At 39.3% G+C, this 21,448-nt stretch overlaps 1 protein-coding gene across 1 annotated transcript in view; it reads left to right on the top strand.

The window, feature by feature from the left end:
- The window catches only part of LOC109928243 (dynein axonemal heavy chain 17-like), a 334,316-nt gene that overhangs the window by 203,095 nt on the left and 109,773 nt on the right, over positions 1-21,448 (top strand). Inside the window, exons 31-37 of the mRNA XM_048610756.1 lie at positions 3,501-3,666; positions 4,365-4,467; positions 7,798-7,945; positions 9,448-9,539; positions 11,962-12,123; positions 14,918-15,082; positions 20,693-20,884. Of these exons, the coding sequence (XP_048466713.1) occupies positions 3,501-3,666; positions 4,365-4,467; positions 7,798-7,945; positions 9,448-9,539; positions 11,962-12,123; positions 14,918-15,082; positions 20,693-20,884 (1,028 nt within the window). The remainder of the gene's footprint in view (positions 1-3,500; positions 3,667-4,364; positions 4,468-7,797; positions 7,946-9,447; positions 9,540-11,961; positions 12,124-14,917; positions 15,083-20,692; positions 20,885-21,448) is intronic.

The raw sequence follows: 21,448 nt of genomic DNA, 5'->3' as shown, positions 1-21,448 counted from the left end.
CTGTTTCTTTAAACGCTTTCAACATTTGGACTGCTCTTTTTGCCAGGCCATTGGACAATGGATGGTATGGAGCTGTCTGAACATGCTGAATGCCATTCCATTTTAGGAAATACTCGAATTCTCTGCCAGTAAATGACATCCCATTGTCTGTGACCAATACTCTGGGAGTTGGTGTATTGCAAACAATGCCAGCAGCTTTTCAATTGTCATTCCTGAGTTTGCTGAATGAATTCCATACATGTCTAACCATTTTGAATGGGTATCCACAATGACCAAGAACATTGAGCCCATGAAAGGACTGGCATAGTCAATATGTAACCGAGTCCAGGGTTTACCTGGCCATTCCCACTAATGCAGGGGCACTGCTGGCGGTAATTTTTGTCCTTGTTGGCACTCCAGACACTGCCCCACCATCACAGCTATGTCAGCATCCTATCCTAGCCGCTAGACATAACTTCTTGCCAATATTTTCCTTTTGTAAACCACTGGATGACCCTGGTGGAGTTTAACCAGTACCTGGCAGTGATTTGCCATCCTCTACAGAGATCTGGTCTCAATGAGTCCAGAAAAGTTTCAATCCTGGTTTTGAGGACCCTTCTGTTTCCCCCATTACCACCAGCTGTTTTAGTTTTGCCATACAGGATCTTTTTGTGTCCACAGTTGGATATTGTCAGCGGTGATTGGAAGGGTATCGAGAAAGTTTAAAATTAGAACGGACTAATCCAGGGGAGGCAACACTGATGGAGTATTTGCAAGTGGGAGGCAGCTCAAGGCATCCAAATTTGCCACTTGGCCTCCTGGACAGTGTTCCAAATTGCACTAGGGGCCCACCATTGAATTCGACCAGAAACTATGGGCGGCACAGGCTTGTCTTCTTTAATTAGCCTGGCAGGGGTTCATGGGTCCATTACCATGACAAATTTACACCCATAAAGGTATTGGTGGAACTTCCTCACACCGAAGATGACCGTGAAATCTTCCTTCTTCATCTGGGTGTATTTCGTTCAGCATCAGCTAAAGTCGGAGAAGCATATGTTATTGATGTTCCCCTCTGTTGGGTCACCGGTTAGGCAGCACTACCCCGTATGGGGAGGCGTTGCATGTCACACCAGCTCTCACTTGGGATCATAGTGGGCCGACACCTTAGGTGATGATTGCTACTTTTTCACTTCCCTAAAGGCTACTTCTTGGTACACACCCATTTCAGGGCTTTTTGAAATGCCTTTTTCAATACCAAGTGCAACGGTGCCAAGATGGAGGCCAGGTTATGTCTGAATTTTCCATCATAATTCACCAACCCAACGAAAGACCTAAGCTCTGGCACAGATGTGGGCAACTTTGATCGCCCTCACATTATATTTCAACAGGTGTAACCCGGTTTTGTCAACTCTGTACCCAAGTAGGTCACTTAGGGTGCCTGGAACACACATTTTTCCCTTCTAAGGTGAATGCATCATTGAGAAAAATGTTTTAAGCACTGTCCCCAACTTCTCCAAGTACACTTTATTGGTCTTTCCTGTTATTAGCATGTCATCTGGATAAATAAAAACCTGGGGTAGCCCTTGTAAAACATTCTCCATTATCTGCTGGAAAAAGGCACAGGATGATGACATCCCAAATGGCAGTTTTGTATATTGGTACAAAGCCTTATGGGTATTAATTGTGGCATACTTCTGGGACTCCTCATCTAGCTGCAATTGGAGGAAGGCGTGGCTCATAACCAGCTTCATGAAGGACCCCCTGCCAGTTTTGCATACAAGCCCTCTATGTGAGGAATTGGATGTTTATCCAGCTGGAAGAAACGGTTTACTGCTTGCTTAAAATCCCCACAAAAGTGAAACGAGCCGTTAGACTTCACAATCGATACAACCAGTGCTGCCCCTTCCACAAACTGCACTAATTTGATGATTCCGTCACTTTCCAGCCTCCTGATCTCAGCCTCTAATCTTTCCCATAACGCAAGCAGCACAGGACAGGCCTTACAGAATTGTGGAATTGCTTCCCGGTCAACATGTAAAGTCGTTTTGGCCACCTTGATAGTCCCCAGCCCTTCCTGGGGAACTTCTGGGTATTTCATTAGTTCTCTTACTATAATTGAAACATTTTGTGTCAATCAAGGTGAATCTTTCTGAACCAATTCTGCCCCAATAGGCTTGGACCTAAGTTTCTTACTGCGATCTGTGGTAACTGCAACAACTGCTTCTCATAAGACTGGAACCAAAGTTGTATCCTTAATCTGTAATGACTCCCTGGTGTAGGTTCTCCATCTGGCTGAGGTCTTGTGCAAACTTAAGGGTTGCAGTCCAGAGCGAATCTTGTTAAAGACTGGTTCTGCAACCACAGATACAGCTGCGCCAGTTTCGAACTCCATGAGAACCAAGTGACTATTTACCCAGATATTTATTTTAATTGGTTCTGATTTGGATATGGCCAAGCAATTTAACTGTTCCATCCCACATGTAGGTGGACTTTCCAGGGTGTGCACTCTCCTGGATACCAGCCTATAAATTATCGTACTCAAGTCAGGCCACGTAGGACTGTTTTTCTGTCTCGATTCCCCATACCGCCAGCAGCTTAAAGGCTTGCCAGCCAGGATCCTGAAGATCTTTTTAGCTATTTGACTGAGGCTCAGCTTTGGTGTAGAGTTTTGCTGTTGGCTGACCTAGGGTTCCTCTGCTCAGGATATGCCCTGCGTGAGGCTCTGCAATTGCCGATATTCAAGTGGTGTTCCCCACACTTAGTCGGACAGGTGATGGTGTCCACTTCCATTGGGATGCCCTGTAGCTCCCATGCTCCACTTACCACATTTTCTAATGACAAGGCCAGTTGCAGTGCCTGTTTGAATTCCATTTGAGCTTTACCTAGTAGGTGCTTTTGTATGGTTACGTAATTAATCCCACATACCAAACAGTCTCTCAGCATCTCATTGAGGGTTAACCCAAAAATCACATGCCTCTGCCAGTCGTCTTAACCTTGTTAAAAATCGTGGATTGCCCCGGATCTGGAAAAGCTGAATAAAACTGATAGAATGTCAGAATTAGAGGAGGTTTGATGTCATAATATCCCTTAACTGAATACATCAACTCTTGAAAGGCTTTAGTATCTGGAGCCTTAGGGAAAGTTAAACTCCTGATAACAGAAAATGCAATGGGCCCGCAAATCATCAGAAGGATTACTTGTTGCTTTTCATCTGCCCCAATTCATTTGCTCAGAAATCATATTGCATTCCTTCCACATACTGGGCCCAGTCTTCAATGGCAGGATTGAACAACTCAAGCTTCCCAAATAAAGGCATCATGCCAGAAATCCGTACCCCAACTCAAAGGCAACTTGCAAGCAAATCTTCAGGCCTATACTGTTTTCTCTATATCAAAATTGTTTGAAACCGTAGGCATAATTTGATTGCTACCCATTCAAAGTATGTAAGTGAAAAATGTTGCGAATAAAAGATTTATCATTACACTTAGTACATTTAAATTTTCATTCTGAATTCCTCACAGCTGTTCTGGAGAAGCCATTGGAAAAGAAAACAGGAAGAAACTTTGGCCCACCTGGGATCAAGAAATTAATTTATTTTATTGATGACATGAACATGCCCGAGGTAGATAAGTATGGAACTGTAGCACCTCATACACTAATTAGACAACACTTGGATCATGGGCATTGGTGAGTAATCTACGTAGAAATTTTTAAATCTAACTGTATAACTGTATATACATTTAAGATATTAAAGTATTGTAGATAGTTCTTATGCTTTATTCGCATTAGCCTTGATTTACTCTGCCACAACTTTTGAGTCATACATTTTATCTAAATACTTTATAATTAGTATACCTCATGCTCACTCAAATTTTACAGAGATTTTAACTTTCTTCCTCCAGTAGCAACTGAACTGAGCAGGATTGAAAGCCAAAACCTAAAGCACAATTTCTAAAATATACCCCAGAAAATTGGCTTGAGCCACTATTAATTCAGGTTGTTTCACTTACTACCCTGAAAATTCCTGGCTAGTGTCTTCGAAGCCACCCAATCTTTATGAGGCTTAAACTAGAAAGCTTCCTCTGGATGGCTATTTTGGATAAGCAGCTAGCCTGCGATGTATAAATGAGATCTTTTAGTTCAATTCGTCCATAAGAAGCAGGTGGTTAGCCTATATTTCCTGTCTTCCCTCTGAAGAATGAGAGTTCCCCTACCTATTAATGCATCCATCTAGATATGTCAAATATTTAGAAATAATGCTATCAATCGAAGCAAATTAATTCATTAAAAAGTGATTAGTTTACTGTAATAATTTTCTTTATGAAAGGATGCTGTTAATGATTGAATTAATTTGACTTTAGATAACATATATATTTTTTCACCAGGTATGATAAGGTCAAGTTGACATTGAAAGATATTCATAATTGCCAGTATGTTGCTTGTATGAATCCCACAGCTGGCAGCTTTACAATTGATTCTAGACTTCAGGTAACCAGTTATATATGGTTTGTTTTTAAATATGATATTGCTCGTGATATGATAATGGCCCAGATTTTCAGTATCAATTTATTCCTCTTCATTTTCCTCATTACGAATTAGAATACATCTCTGCAAGCATGACAGTGTGTTCAAAGTAGTGTGGCCAAAGGTCAGCATGTTCTGTACAAAATCTTCAACTATGAATCAAAGATCTCAGGACTTTGCTTCACTCTCCTTGTCCAAAACATTATTTGCTAGAAAGTAGATCCATTCACTTGACTTGTAAGCCTAACTTCAGAAACTGTGGTCGGAATTTTACCAAGAAAATGCAGGGTAATGTGAAAAGGGAGCAGTGAGTTGTAAAATGACTTGTAGGTCAGGCCAACATCATAAAGTATAAATGGTATTTTGCATGGGACAAATGGTGAACCAGATAGGGATTCTCCTCTCTATCAGTTAATGGTCAACATTTGGTCAGACAATCACAGACCACATGGGATGGATCAGAGCTTCAGCAGCTTTAAAATGACTGTTAAAGGTTGTTGCCTGCGGGGACCTTTAGAACCCTGGCAACTGTAACTAAGGAATTTCGTTGACTGACAAGAGAGGGGTAGACATCTGTAGTGGATTTAGGTTGCCAGAAGAAACAGGTCTTCATTGCAAGGCTGTCTTTGTATAGATGTTCAAGAAGGGGTAGAATCGATCAGCTTCCCAGCACCCACTTACCTCAGCATTGTTAGCTTGCCAGCATCCAGTTGACATGCTCCATCCCAATGGAGGTTCCTATAGTGAGGATGTGAACTGGAATGGGAGGAAGGGACAGGCAATTGCCCACCACACCACGAACTGCTTGTCACCTGCTAGGCCAATTTCATGATGTAGAAGTGGCAGCGGGCCACAGAGATGACCACAGAGTGAACTGGTGCAGCCACCTACAAGAAGACACATGTAACCAGTGTACTGGTTGTACAGACAGTAAATTAATTAACTCCAGCTTCGGAGTACTCGTGTCTCCAAAGACTGCGCCTATTCCATCAGGCTGTCTCAGCCTGTGAGACATGATGAAAGTGGAGGTGATGTGTTGAGATTGCTATATGTGGGATGCCATGCACAGGGGTTGCTGGCAGTTGCTGCCCATTGAGTGTTCCCTGAGGAGCTGGAGACTGGTGTCCAAAATGGAGTTCTGAAGGAGAAAGCAACGAGCTGGAGTTGCCAGTTACTTGATGTGATTTTCATTTCAAGAATTACTTTAATACCATGAGAAGTAGGAACAGGTGTAGGCTGTTTGTCTCCTTGAGCCTGCTCCTCCATTCAATTGGATCATGGCTGATCCAACATTTGTCACATTCCACCTTCCTGCCCATTCCCCATAACCCTTGATTTCCCTACTTATCAAGAATCTATCCATCTCAGCCTTAAGTATACACAAAGACTCATCCTCCACAGCTCTCTGTGGCAAGGAGTTCCAAAGACTAATAACTCCCTGAGAGAAGAAATTACGCTTCATCTCAATTTTAAATAGGTATCCCTTTATTCTGAGACAATGCCCTGTGGTCCTAAACTCTCCCATGTGGGCAAATGTCCTCTCAGCATTTACCCTGTTAATGTGTCTAGTTTCCATCCTGTGGATAGAATATTAATGAGGCGAGATTAAGAACTAATGAAGGTGATAATAAGCGATAATCTCCAATGATAGGCCTCTTGCTGCTTTCTAACAAGAATCTCAATTTGATGTTCAGGGATTGATTGGAAAATGCAAGTTTTTGCTCTTGATATCAAGAAATTCCTCACTCTACATCTCATCTAGTTCAGAAAGATTCTGCCTTAAATGTCTGTCCAAATTCATACTTTTATTCAGTCTGGCAGCAAGATTTGAGAATTTCCAAATGTAATTTCTGCATCTTTGCATGCAATGTACTGAACTCAATTACGCTCCATGTAACTATTTTCACTTTTTCGACATTTACCAAAGTTTGACTAGCCTTATTTGACAGCTTCTGGACTGTTAACACGGGTGTTGGGCCAACATCCAATTTACACCCAACCTTGCTAGAATGAAAATTGCCCCATTGCAGGTGCTTTTTCCTAAGGCATGAATGCTAAGTGCGGAAATTTCCTGACTTCTACTATGTTGCCTTTCAGGTGAAATTCCAACCAAAATTCCTACACATCAGGCAAAAAGCTCATAGCAAGGAAACACAAGGCAAACCAAGTGATTATTTAATCACAGTGGCTCAATATGTGCTATCAAAAATTAAGGGGAATTAGAGGGACTAATCAAAGTATAAATATACAAGGACAGTTACTATTCCAATGTGAGTTTGCAGCCTTCTAAGCAAATTCCATTTTTTACTCTCATTTTTGCCATGCTTGCTCTGCATATTACCGTTACTAATTTGAAATGCTCATAGCAGTTTCCCAGCAGTTCTTAAAATAGCAGCAAGTGAGGGAACTTCACTTAACAACATTTTAGATTACAACAATTTTTATTGAATGCTAAAGCACTGTCCAAGCAATTAGGAGGAAGAAAAGTATTGCCAGTACCAGCAATGGCTGCAACATTAGTGACCTGGTGAGGCAACAACAGTTTTGGTCCCTGCTTGCATCTGAAAACATTGCAAGAGCAGAATATGCAATCACTGAAAGGTAAGCCAGTAGTCCGAAATTGCTCATAGAATGTGCAGGTAAAACCTTCCTTCATTCAAGAAATAAAAAGCATTATGAGTCAAGATTGGCCTTGTTCTGTGGCTATTAAATGGGTCACTCAAAAAAGTTGCACCTAAGTTGCCTTTTTTGACTTATGAGGCAAGTTTGTGGAAGTAATATTGCTGGGGCAATTTGGTGGATTTTTTTTACTGATCACAGCAAGGCAGAAAATAATATTACCTTGCACAGGTATAGGGATACTCACTGACTTACAGAATCCCTACAGTATGGAAGCAGGTCATTTGGCCCATCAAGTCCACTCCGACTCTCTGAAGAGCATCCCATCCAAACCCACCCCCCTACCCAACTCGGTAACCCTGCATATCCTATGGCTAATCCATTTAACACATTTTGGGCTGTGGGAGGAAATCTGAGCAATTTTAAGCTTATTTTTAGCTTTTCTTTTGAATTAATGAAAACTACCATCCGCTTGCCCAATTACAAATATATTTATACCTGCCTGCAGCTTAATCTGTTTAATTTTGGGGTAACCCACCCTCATTCATGTTGCTCTATGTGTAATTTTGTCCATGAACTAAGTAATTACATAATTTTTAAAAAAGGTCTAAGATCAGTTACCACATTATTGTACAGATAATTAGAGTGAAAGTATTTTATAATCTTCCATTTCAGCGTCATTTCTGTGTCTTTGCTGTGAGTTTCCCAGGACAAGATGCACTTCACTCTATCTACAGCACCATCCTTTCTCAACATCTAACTGCTCGAAATTTTCCATCATCAGTGATAAAATTCCATACGCAGCTGGTCTCTGCAGCCCTTGGTTAGTCCATAAAGCTACACACTAAATAAACTCTTATTCTGCCGCATAGATATTTTTATAATAATCAAAGACATAATTGTTTTATATTGCTCCTTTTTATAACTTTATTTGAGTCTGCTGATGTCTAAGTTTCTTACAAAATCTTGTTTAAAATAAATCTGATTTTAAAGTGTTTTATATCAAATATCCAGCCACCTCATATTTCATAAAAACCAGAATTGTACAAATGTTAATGATATCCAATATGGGAATTATTGCGAAGGTGATGGCCTAGTGGTATTATTGCCAAACTATTAATCAGAAACTCAGCTAATATCCTAGGTGTCTGTGATCAGGTTATTGATAAGCAGGTGATGATTGAAGCATAATGGAGTTGGCTGCCAACTTTCCTTTCTCAGTGATATTCTTTAGAATTGTGCAGCAACAAAATATGGATAGCATTTCCTGATTTGCAGTATTTGACCTTAAGCACAGGTAAATATGGTGTAGGTGTCATGAATCCTAGAAGGTACCTGTAGTTGTGAATAATTCTGCCACTAATGAACTCAAGACAGAATGAGAGCAATATGTTAGGGATGTGGTGCATATATAATATGGTGAGCAGTATAGATTTGTGTGAGAAAACGCACTGGAGCGCAAGGAGAAAAACACTCCATGAAACTTGTCAAAATTAACACAGACAATTTTTGGTAAAATTCAGCCTATGGTTCACTTCAAAGAGTTTATAGCCACTTGGAACTATCAATCAAACTGTGAAGTGGCAGGCACCCTGCTTTAATCAGTTATGCAGTACTAACTTAGTAGTGGTAGCCATCATTATTTTCAAATCCCTTTTTTTAATTAACTAACAATAATTGCTATTAAGTAATAATAATCTCATAACCCTTGCAGTTTTTATAAAGACAAGCAGCTAGAGAAAATAAAATAAATACTAATTTCCTCATTCTATAACATTTTATCAGTACACAGCTCTTAATTCCCCTTCTTTTCCTTTCTGACATAAATTTCCTCATTTTTTAATAAAACAAAACATTGCAGATGCTGGAAATCTGAAATTAAATAGAAAATGCTGTGGAAACTCAATAGGTTTGGAAACATCTGTGGTGAGAGAAACAAAGTTAATATTAACTCACATTCTGTGGAGGAGTCATATCAGACTTGAAACATTAAATCTGGTTCTCTCTCCATGGATGTTGCCAGACCTACTGAGTTTCACCAGCATTTTTTGTTCTTACTTCCTTCTTCTCTACAATTCTTCTCTAACACCTGGATTTTACAGTCCTCTGCTGATGCATGGCATCATTTTGGATTTTCCTGTGCTGTACTGTTCTATGTTCCATCTGTGTTTAAAACCCTGATCACATTTCCCCCAACGAATCAACAAGTTTATGCTGAAGTAGTCACATTTGTCCAGTTAATTAGAAATGTTATTTTAGATTTTTAAAATGCAACATTAAGATGTTTCATATTCCGTTTTGCCAAATTATTTTTTTAATCAACAGCCTTGCACCAGAAAATTGCAGCATTTTATCTGCCAACTGCCATTAAATTCCATTACATATTCAACTTGAGAGATCTCTCTAACATATTTCAGGTACAGTATAATTTCTTTATCCATGTATGTTGAATTTGTAATTAAATGCAAGAGAACACTTTACAGTGACTTCCAAATGAACTGATGTAGCAATAGATTCAAAAAGCTTCCACTTTGGTTGTGAACAGTGACCTGGGTACTAACTGTATTTAAAGTTATAAGAAGTATTTATTTTCTAAATTTTTGTGCATTTTCACGCTTAACATCTGCCATGAACTGATCAAATTTGGTTTCATTTGGAATGGAATTTTTGAAACGTTTCCACATAATCCAACAATCCTCAATTCCACTTTCCTATCTTTTCACATAAACTTTAATGCCCTTACAGATTAAAAATCTGTCAATCTCAGCCTTGAATATATTTAATGACCCAGCCTCAATGACTCTCCATTCTCTCCATTCTCACTATCTTCTAAGAAAGAAGACAGTCCTCCTCATCTCTGTTTAAATGTACAATCTCTTAACCTGAGATTATGCCCTCTTGTCCTAGACTTGCCATAAAGAGAACCAATTTTTCCACATCTATCCTGACAAGTCCCCTAAAAATCTTAAATAAAAACCAAAAGAACTGCGGATGCTGTAAATCAGAAACAAAAACAAAGTTGCTGGAAAGGCTCAGCAGGTCTGGCAGCATCTGTGGAGGAGAAAACAGAGTTAACGTTTCGGGTTTTGTGGGATGTGGGTGTCACTGGCTGGTCAGCATTTCTTGCCCATTCCTAGTTGCCCTTGAGAAAGTGGTGGTGAGCTGCCTTCTTAAACCGCTGCTTGTCGCCTAGGTCCTCCATGTTCCTGGAACTCAGGACTGATGGCCATTGACAGCAGCCATGACTCGGCATTGCTAAGTGTAAGAACTACCAATTTCTGATTGGGTTGGTGCTGATCCAAATTGAGGGTAGAAAAACCAAATGTGCTGTCTGATGGAAAGAAGGCAGGAACTGCTGACTTCTGGATTTAACTCATTAGCATGCATGAAACTATAATGGGACAGGTGGACCAGTTATTAATACATGCTTAAATTTATCTTTAATCTTATATTCTGAGTTTGCTGCATTAATTGCCCATGCTGTTTGACACTGGTTGAACAAGGTGAGAGGACAGCAGTATCAGATGGCGTTGAGTAATTGACAGTCTGGAAAACCTTTAAATACTGAGATTTGGCAACTGCATTTTTGCACACTCATAGCTGTGCTCACAGGACTTTTCTTAGAATGTACCTCCTCTGCTTTGGACTGTTTGTACAGATTTGGGAGGCCATTTTTACAGCCTTGGATTTTCTTTTTGCTTTGATTTGAACTTCCTAGCTATCAACTTTCTCAAAACATGATGCCATTGTGCAGTTCTTACCATTGCCCACTAGCCCTAAGCTTAAGCAACAAGAGTGATATCTTCAAGAACGTAAGTGACCTCTTTGCCCTCACTGGCTGCTCTGCATAACTGAAATTTCTCACCCTGGAACCATTCTTGTGCTCATTTTAATGTATTCACATCCTTCATAAAGTGTTGTATCAAGTACTTTAACTGAGGTCTAAAACTAGCATCTTACACAGATTCAGTTTAACATCCTTACTCTGGTACTCTATTCCCCTGTTAATAATAGCTGGAATACTGTATGTTTTCTGACCTTTAATGACTTATGCACATATGGTCTCGGGTCTCTCTGCTCCTGCACGTCCTTTAGAAGGGCATGATTTGTTTTATAGTTTCTGTCTATGTTCTTTGCACCAAAATGTATCACCTTGCACTTTTCTACATTGAACTTCATCTGCCATCTGCCTGCCCACTCCGCTAACTTGCAAATGTCATTTTGGAGTTTTACACTGCCCTTGTTACAGTTTACAATGCCCACAAGTATTGTATCATCCATAAACTTAGAAATTGCCTCCTGAACTCTGAGATCTAGATACTTTTCAACAAGATTGCAATTCGGTTGTAGTTTGGCTTAGACACTGGCAAGAAACATTTCTGCCTGTTCTGGCTCACCAAGTGAATTACTTGGTCAATCCCCAGTCTGCATAAATGCACAGGAAATTGGCACCTTTGCAATAGCTTGGGGTTAGATCACCCATTTTACTAATTTTACCTTCCCCCCAGAACAGGTGACATATGAGTGAGGAATTCCCCATTTGAACCAAAATTATGCTTTGGTTCAATAGCCTTCTGTTGCTCTATCGACCAAAAGAATTGCAATGTAGATTTCCTTGCAGCCATCTTCATAAACATTGATTGAATCTGCTAAATCTTGGTACAGATTATTTTCCAAGGTGCTGTCTGTCAGACAATAGGTATTGTCAAGAATTACAACTAAATGAGCCTGGATATCTGCAACCTCATTGCTTTCACATAGTACAATTCTTTAAAATTCTAACAATATATTGGTGCTGTGATGATATGCTTATACTTTTATTAAACTGTTTAATTGCAGGGTCTTCTCTTTGCAACAACAGAATGTGCAAAAACTGCTCAAGATTTAGTCCGACTCCTGTTACATGAATCTTCCCGAGTCTACGGTGATAAATTCGTTGATGAACATGACACAGAAAACTTTCCAAAACATCAGCATTTCATCTGTCAAAAGTTCTTCCAGGTAATTAGGAAGCATTATAAGAATTGCAAAATTATTATTTGATTTCATTGGTAATTAACAGATTACAATGCAAACTGCAGCTTTTTTATTTTTTAATATTTGGAGGAAGCTTAATACCTGACTCCTGTTGTTTCTCTTTATATTACTTCTTAGGCGGCATCCTTATCCATAATTCCTGTCTCTTGAATCAGAACAAAAAGACTTTACAACTCTGACCAAACCAAGAGTGTACAAGCAATTATTAAAAGACAACAAATAGTAATTTGTTAATACAATCTTCAAAACAAAAATTTTGGTGACATTTATCTTCATATCCTCAATTATTTCTCTTCCCTTGCACAGTCAAAAATAATTTTCCTCTGAGTCAAGGGTTCAAATGCCAATTCAGATACAGCACAGAACAGAACAGAATCCCTACAGTGTGGAAACCGGCCATTTGGCCCAATATGTCCACACTGACTCTCTGAAGAGTATCCCACCCAGACCCACCCCCTTCTCCTATCCCTGTAACCATGCATTTCCCAAGGCTAATCCACCTAACCTAAGCATCCCTGGACACTATGGGCAATTTAGCATGGCCAATCCACCTAACCTGCATATCTTTGGACTCTGGGAGGAAACTGGAGTGCCTTGAATCTGAGCTGACAGTTCAGTGAAATGCTGATACTTTTATTTAAGTCTTTCATGAGATGGGGGCGGGGTGGGGTTACTGGCAAGGCCACCATTTGTTACCCATCCTAAATGCAATTCAGGAGATGGTGATGAGCCATTCTTGTGAATTACTTCAATGCATCTGATTTAGGTACATCGACAGTGCTTTTTGGAAGCATTATGATCAAGTGAAGAGGGGTAGAGTTTTCCCACACTTCATTCGACCACAACAGGTTTTTCAAGATAATATACTTACCAATTCAGTGAAATATTTACTGGTTTAAGTACAGTGGCTGTAAACGACACAAAGTTCACTCATTGGTTTTTAAAAGAGAGTACTATTGATGTATTGAATTGCTTCAGACTGGGCTCAAGGATTTTTTTTCAATTCTATGTCAAAATAATTTAAAGATGTTGATGAATGATTGATATCTTTGCTTCTGGAATGAGCAACTGCTGGGTTGATTGTTAAATCACTACCCATGGCATGTGAATGGTCAAAAGGATGGATAGATTATATATATAAATATGTGTATGTGTGTATAGAGAGTGGGACAGAGACAGAGAGACAGAAGGCGAGAAAGATGGCTTACTCAGGTCTCCGCTTCCTCTGCATTTTCTCTTTTGATCTTAGGCCTGGAGAAAAGCAGTTAACTTAAAACACAAAAGAGGGTTAGTTAGCTCATCACATAAACTCTCACCAACTAACCTATTTCTCAAACATGGTCTTAGCAGGTCCATGATTTACACACGTTTGGATTAGTACTCGAGGAGTTTCCTTCTCAGTTCATTATCCAAAGCAATTCCATTGAATAGCTTCTTCCACACCCAGTTGAATTACACAAGTGATTGTCTGCGTGGTAAAGGAGTTGAGGTAATTCTTCTATGATGAGTGTCTTTGATAGGCTTTTGTGAGACAGTTTGACTCCATCTTTATTAGTTTTGCAATTTGTGGGGTACGTTTACGCAGCTTAGTAGTATTACACACTTCACGTTCAGAATGCTTTAAATTACTGTAATGGCATTGTTTTTTCTGTCATATTATAACCAAGTAGATATTTTAAACAATGTGAATTAGTTTTGGATTTTATAATAATATCTGGCTTTTTATTACATTCACTTAATGCTACTTTCTCAATGTCATCACAATTTCATATCCTTCTCTTCAGAAGGCCACATTTGACTAAATGTGGCATCAAGGAACCCCAGCAAAACTGGAGTCAATGGGAATCAGGGGAGAACATTCCACCAGTTGGAGTCATTCCTGTCACAACGGATGCTAGGTGTAGTTGTTGGAAATCAGTCATCTGAGCTCTCAGATATCTCTGCAGGACATTTTCTTGGCAGCCACCCAGGCCCAATCATCTTTAGTTATTTTTCTCTATCCCAATCAAAAGTGGCGATGTTCGCATTAATGTTCATCATTCATGACTCCTCAGATGCTGAAACAGCCCATGTCTAACTACAACAAGACTGGGACCCCATCCAGCTTTGGGCTGAGAAGTGGCAAGTAACATTCACAGCACACTAGTGCCAAGATATGATGATTTCCAACAAAAGACAATCCAATTGTCATCCCATGACATTTAGTGGTGTAGCTATCAATGAATCCCCCACAATCAACATCCTAGGAGCTAAAACTGACCAGAAATTGAACTGGACTATCTATATAAATACAGTGGCTACAACAGCAGGTCAGAGTCTAGGGATTCTGCAGTGAGTAACTCACCTCCTGACCCTCCAAAATCTACAAGGAACATAACACATATCTGGCACAGAATAATCCGGCTCGATTGGCAACAGATCCACAAACATTCACTCCTTCCTCCAACTACAAGATGCATTTCAGAAATTCTCAACTGCTCCAAACCCATTGCCACTACCAGTTAGAGAGAGCAGGGCATCAGATGCTTTGGAATTTGGTCAAAATCGTGGAATCATTCTGTCCTGGCATTATGGATCTACCTACAACAAATGGATTGTAGATAAACTTCAAAAATCTTCATCTTTTCCAAACTATTGTTGATTTGAGTGTGGCAAAGTAAATAACCTTACATGCTAGGGACTGATGAATTTTATTAATTTCAATCTATTTTCTTAGCCTATTCAATTTAATACAGTAATTTTATTTTTGTGTGGACAGGACATGGATGAATCTGCTCTTTTTGAAAAACCCAATATCTTCTGCCATTTTGCTTCTGGTATTGGAGACCCAAAGTATTTACCTGTGAAGAATTGGGGATCTTTGAACAAAATATTAGTGGAAGCTCTGGACAGCTACAATGAAATCAATGCTGTTATGAACTTGGTAAATGTATTAAAAGAAAAATGTTGAAGTGATAAATGAAATTATTTTGTGCATAATAGTATAATTGTACATGGCTTTAATACCCTGAAACTTCCAAACATAACTAGAAAGAGAAAGGAGTAGAGATAAACTAATGGAAAACGATGAAACTTTGCCAATAATAGAAAATCTGCGAAAAAATTGATTCAGGAGGAACCATTGACTGACAATGAGCTAAGGATCTGTCTCTACAGCACAATGACAAGCATAAGCCATATAAGATATAGGTGTTGTTCCTGATTCTGTATTATGCATAGCTTCGATTTAACATATTCTCTTAGTTTCTTTTTTACGGATGTTAATGCCAGGATTCTCTCTCTTTTTTAAATGGTAATCCTGGATATCAGCAGTATCTTGAATTTTAATGCTTGGCATTCAACATGGTTAAGGTAGTCATTGAGAACGTGTTTTTAATCATAATTTTAAAAGCCCTAATTTTTTTATTTAAAACCAACATTTTCAGGCTCACTTCCAGCTCGGATGGGACATAAACCCAGCTGGCCCCAGAGAAGGAACATTACCAATGCACATCAAGACCCTCTTAGATATTTTTCTGATTAACCTGTTCAGAGATGTTATGACACACCTCTGGAGTAGGTGGGTCTTAAACTCGGGTGTTACTGCACTCAAAACACTGTGGACAGTTCTGATTACCATAGTACAGAAAGGATATTGCAACTATTGAAAACACACTGAAATAAACAAGTATGATTAAGGGACTATATGATAAGATTGTGTAAATGGACCATGTTCTCATTGCAAAAGAAAAAGTTGACAGCGATAGGCTTTCTGCTTTGAAAAACCTAAAGGCATTCGAAAACATAAACAATGAAATAACTCTTTTAAATTGCCCAGGACATTAGAATAAGAGAACATGGCTTGTGTCTGATTCACAAATAATCTTCAGGAACAGTTTTAGTGAGAGAGTGGTCAATTTAAAGAGTAGTCTTTGCACAATTAATTGATAGGAGTAATTAGAATCATTCAATAAAACACAAATTAAATATATTTCTTTTAGTAAATACTATTTTGGCATTTAATATATTCATAATTTGAGACAGAGTGTAGAATTTGAATGGCTCCTCCAGCAGTTTTGCAGGTGGGAAGGATCTGCAAAAGTCCCAGTTTGCCTTCCCATTCACTGCCCTGAATGGGCCTAAATCTGACGTAATGCAGGATAGTCTTAGGACAGGCTCAATGTCTTGTCCCAGTTGAGGCTCTAAAATTGCCTATTGATTTTGACGCTAGCAGAAAGAGAAGAGGGACTGGAGGGGCAGGAGATTTGGAGGGACAAACAGAAGCCCATTGGTTATATTTCTTTCAGCGAGGGGAATGTTTGATGGATTCCCTTGTCACTGTCTGCTTTTCTTGATGAGGAATTCCCCACAATTTTTGTCCCTAAGGTGCTACTTTGTCCTTGCTGTCCTGACCAGGCCTTCCCCACTCCATAACACCGCCACTATTCTGTGTTTTCAACTTTGACTCATGGGACTCCTTTTAGTACTAGAAATTAATTAGCGTTCTGGGCAATGCTAGAACTACTGTGAGATGTGAGTAGTAAATTAGCTATAGGTACTGATCCTGCCAACTCTTAAAGTGATGGGGATAAAACTCTGCACCTGTTCAATTCTGCCATTATTTTATAAGTGGAACACATTTTGGAGGGACACAGGATTTTGGATCCACTATTCTACAAGCTCCAAGCTCTCTACTCACAATGACATGATTCCAGTGAAATGTATAAAATATTGAGAGTGCTTAACAGGGAACTTGCTGAAAAGCCACATCAGCTGATTGAAGAATCTATAAGTAGGGGTCATAAAATCAAATACGATAGTCATTTTAGACATGAGGATTGTGAAGTCTTAGAGTTTTTAATCAGTATTTTGGTATATCCAAGTCAAAGACTGTTACAACCAGATCCCAAATGTGCTCAAATTTTGTTATGACCAGACACCAGGCAAGGTTTACTAAGTTATTAAGATTCCATAATGGAAAGCCTAAATTGTAAAGCTTCTGGATGAGGTGGGATGAGTTGGCTCCCCTCCTTCATTCATCTGTCTGCTGAGTTGCTTGCAGCAATGTTAATTTACAAAGGACTTCCTCACTTATGGATACCTTTCTCCCAGACTAAATGAATTTATGTTTTCAAAGAAATCAATTTAACCAGCCTTTCGTGAATTATAAAAGAGTGGGTTTATTGGTTACTAAACTCATGAATAAATTTAACAGAACACACCTACACACAGATTAGAACTGAATCAAAAACAATGAAAAGCCAAAAGATACATGGATTAGTGTCTATGGGTCATTCATGAGGCATTTATAATGGATTGTTCAGAGTTGACCTGTCAACTTTGGGATTCTTGGCTTTGCAAGTTTGAAGTGATTTTGACTTGTTTCCTTTTTATAGCAGCTGACTAGCAGCACCCAGATGGAGAAGGTTCTCCTTTTATCCTACTTCCTTTTGACTGGCTTGCTGATTAGCTGGCTTTTAGCACTCAGAGGATGGAAGGTTCTTTATCTTCAATTAAGGGTAATCAGTGGATCATTTGTCAACTGTGACTTTCACAGGATACTAGTGCTTGAACCCAAATTGCCACATGAGTACCTCAGCTAAATAGCACACATGAGCCTATCAGCTCGCAAGTGTGGTCAAATAGGTTTAAACAAGCTTTTGACTCATGTTCTTGAGTATTCTTGAAAGGGGAAGATCCAAAACATGTCACTTGCTTGAACTGGTGTCTTCTTTCTCATCATGTTCACAATCTGAGATAACTCCTAAGGGATGACAATTCATTTGCAGTGCATTTCTTCCTTTTAAGTCTATTCCTTTAAAGTTTCCTTGACACTTCATCAGCTGTAACATTCCAGGGCCTGTCTCCAGACAGACACAGAATTTATATCCATTGTCATTCTGGTTGTAATAGCCATATTTTATTAAAACTCATGTTGGAACTAAAGTTTGATATGTCCATAGGTAACTTGCAGTTATCACAGAACTACTAAAGTGTTACAGCATAGAAGGAGGCTATTTGGCCCATCATCCTGCTCAGTAAATGAGCACCATATCCTACTGCCAATCTCCTGCTTTTGCCCCATATCCTTACACGTTATTTTAATCCAAATAATCAACCAATGGCCTCTTGAATCTCTGAATTGAACTGCTTCCACCTCGCTACCAGACAGCGCATTCCTGATCCTAACTACTTGCTCAGTTAAAAAAGGCTTTCCTCGTTTCACCTTTGCTTCTTTCACTGATCACGTTAAATCTGTGCCCTCTTATTTTCATTCTTTTATGAGCAAGAACAGTTTCTCTCTACTCTCTCCTGATTTTGAAAATGTCCATCAGATTGCTTAGCCTTCTTCTATCTAAGGATAACAATCCCAAATCTCAATCTATCCTTATCACTGAAGTTCCTCATTCTTAGCTGTATTCCTTTAAACTGCTCCTGCACTCTCTCCAGTGCATGCATATCCTTCATATAATACAGCACCCAGAATTGTTCACAATGCCCTAGCTGAGGACTAACAAGCGTTTTATTCGGCATTATTTCCTTCCTCTTGTACTCTATGACACTATTAATTACACTGAGGATGTAGTATGCTTTATTAACTGCTGTCTCCATGTGTCCTGCTACCTTCAAATGGCCACATGTAAGCCTGGGATCCTCTGTTCCTGCACTCTCCTTAGAATTATACCCCCCAATTTTATTTCTTTGTACAATGTTCCTCTTACCAAAGTGCATTAGCTCACACTTTTCTGCATTGAAAGCCATTGCCACCTATCTACCACTGCTCCAATTTATCTGTGTCCTTTTGTAATTCTACACTGATCTCATCACAGCTTACCATTTTTCTATATTTTATATCATCTACAAATTTTGAAATTGCCCTCGGCACACCAAGGTCTAGATCATTAGTACATATCAGGCAAAGCAAGAATCCCAATAACAACTCCTGGGGAATTCCAATAACAAACCTTCCAACCTGAAAAATTTCCATTGATCAACACTCTCTGTTTCCTATCATTCAGCCCATTTGTATCCATGTTGCTACTGACCATCTTATTTCAGAACCTGTAACTTTCCTTGTAAGTCTGTTGTGTGCCACTTTATCAGACACCTTCTGGTAAACCAGGTACACCACATCAACAGCGTTACCCTCATTGAGTCTTTCTGTTATCTTATAGAATCATAGAATCCCTATAGTGTGGAAGCAAGCCATTTGGCCTATTGAGTCTATGAACCTCCGAAGAGTACTACCCAGACCAACCCTGTTATCCTATCCCTATAACCCTGCATTTTCCATGACTAATCCACCAAACCTATACATCCCTGGACACTATGGGCAATTTAGCGTAGCCAATCCACCTAACCTGTACGTCTTTGGATTGTGGGAGGAAACTGGAGCACCCAGAGGAAAACCATGCAGACACGGGGAGAATGTGCAAACTTCACACAGACAGTCACCCAAGGGTGGATGCGAACCCAGGTCCCTGGCGCTATAAGACAGAAATTCTAACCACTGAGCCACTGTGCCTCATCAAAAAAACCCATCAAGTTAGTGAAACATGATTTCCCTGTTAGAAATCTTTGCTGACTCTTCCTAATCAACCCATTTTTCCATGTAACAATTAATTCTATCCCAGTAATTGTCTCTAGAAGCTTCCACACCACTGAAGTTAAACTGACTGGTCTGTGATTGTTGGGCTTATCCTTACAAGCTTCTTAAAACAAAACAATAATTTTTGCAATTCTCCAGTCTTCTGGCAACTCTCCAGAGTTGAGGAAAGACTGAAAGATTATGGTCGATGCTCCTGTAATCTCCACCCTCATTTCCTTCAAAATCTTTTGGGCATCTCATCCAGCCTCAGTGCTTTGTCAACTTCAACTACCAACAGTCCACCTAATACTTCTGCCCTAACAATTTTGAAACGTTCCAGTGACCGAGTTCCCTCTTTTTTTCACCATAGCCTGTTTAGCATCTTTCTTTTTGGGAAAGACAAAAGCAAGATATTTAGTTAACTCCTTAACGATGCCCCCAGCCACTTACTGTACATCCTATTTTTGGTCCCTAATCATTCCTATTCCTTCTTTTACTACCCCTTTACAATTTATACGTTTACAAAAGACTTTGAGGATGCTCTTTATTTTGGTTGTCAGTGTTTTCCTCGTAATTCCTAGGACTGTGCGTCAATTATTGCTTTATCCCCTCCTTTCTGAACATTCAGTTTTCCTTTTGGTTCTTATGGGATTAGGGCTGAAATGTGGATTTCAGTTGAAGACATCCATGATTTTAACAAATGGCAGAGCAGGTTCCAAGGGCAGAATGCTATTCCTGTTCTTATTTTAAATGATATTAAAACCATATGTATATATCATTCAATAAAATAATAAATAATAGAATAAACAAGAACCAATGAAATAATAGACCTGACAGAGATTACTCAGGTAGTAGTATTTAAATCTTAAAAACTGCTAAATATTTTGTCTTTTTAATTTCAGAGTAACATAAAATTAATAGAAAAGCATTTTAATGCATTCTTTGTTAACGTTTCATATTTTATAGGTTCTGTTTGAAGATGCAATGGCTCATATCTGTAGGATAAATCGTATTTTAGAATCACCCAGAGGAAATGCACTACTTGTCGGAGTTGGAGGCAGTGGAAAGCAAAGCCTGTCTCGGTTATCAGCATATATAAGCTCTTTAAATGTTTTCCAGATCGCACTTAAGAAAGGGTACTCTGTTAGTGACCTCAAGGTACAACAATTCTCAATATATAAGACATTTCCTTATATTGATTTTTTACAGCTTTGTCAGAATCTTATAGTGGTTTAAGCAAGGTGAGCCATGATGAGATTTGTGGCAGAATCCCATGAGGAGTCTGTCAAAGTCTGTGTCTCTCTTGGGAGCAATTTACTTCATCTTTTATGCTGGTGACAAGCGGCATGACAAATTTCTCGCTGGGCAGTAGTGAGCTACCAATTAAGGGGATTTATTGCTTAATAAATGCTTTGTTGATGGCCCAGCCCACCTCATTAATATTCATCTTCCTATCTTACCAAACTTGTCAAATAAGCAATACATAGAGAAAACCTGACATGGAAACCAAAGCAAGTACCTAGTGGAAACAACAAGGTGCAGGGCTGGATGAACACAGCGGGCCAAGGAGCATCATAGGAGCAGAGAGGCTGATGTTTCGGGCCTAGACCCTTCATCAGAAAAGGGGGAGGGGAAGGGGGTTCTGAAATAAATAGGGAGAGAGTGGGAGGCGGAAAGAAGAGGGATAGAGGAGAGGATAGGTGGAGAGGAAACAAACAGGTC

Source organism: Rhincodon typus, chromosome 23 (genome assembly GCF_021869965.1).
Source record: "Rhincodon typus isolate 14 chromosome 23, sRhiTyp1.1, whole genome shotgun sequence".
Taxonomy (NCBI): domain Eukaryota; kingdom Metazoa; phylum Chordata; class Chondrichthyes; order Orectolobiformes; family Rhincodontidae; genus Rhincodon; species Rhincodon typus.
The sequence above is the reverse complement of the archived record's forward strand: the minus strand, read 5'-3'. Positions and strand labels throughout refer to the sequence as shown.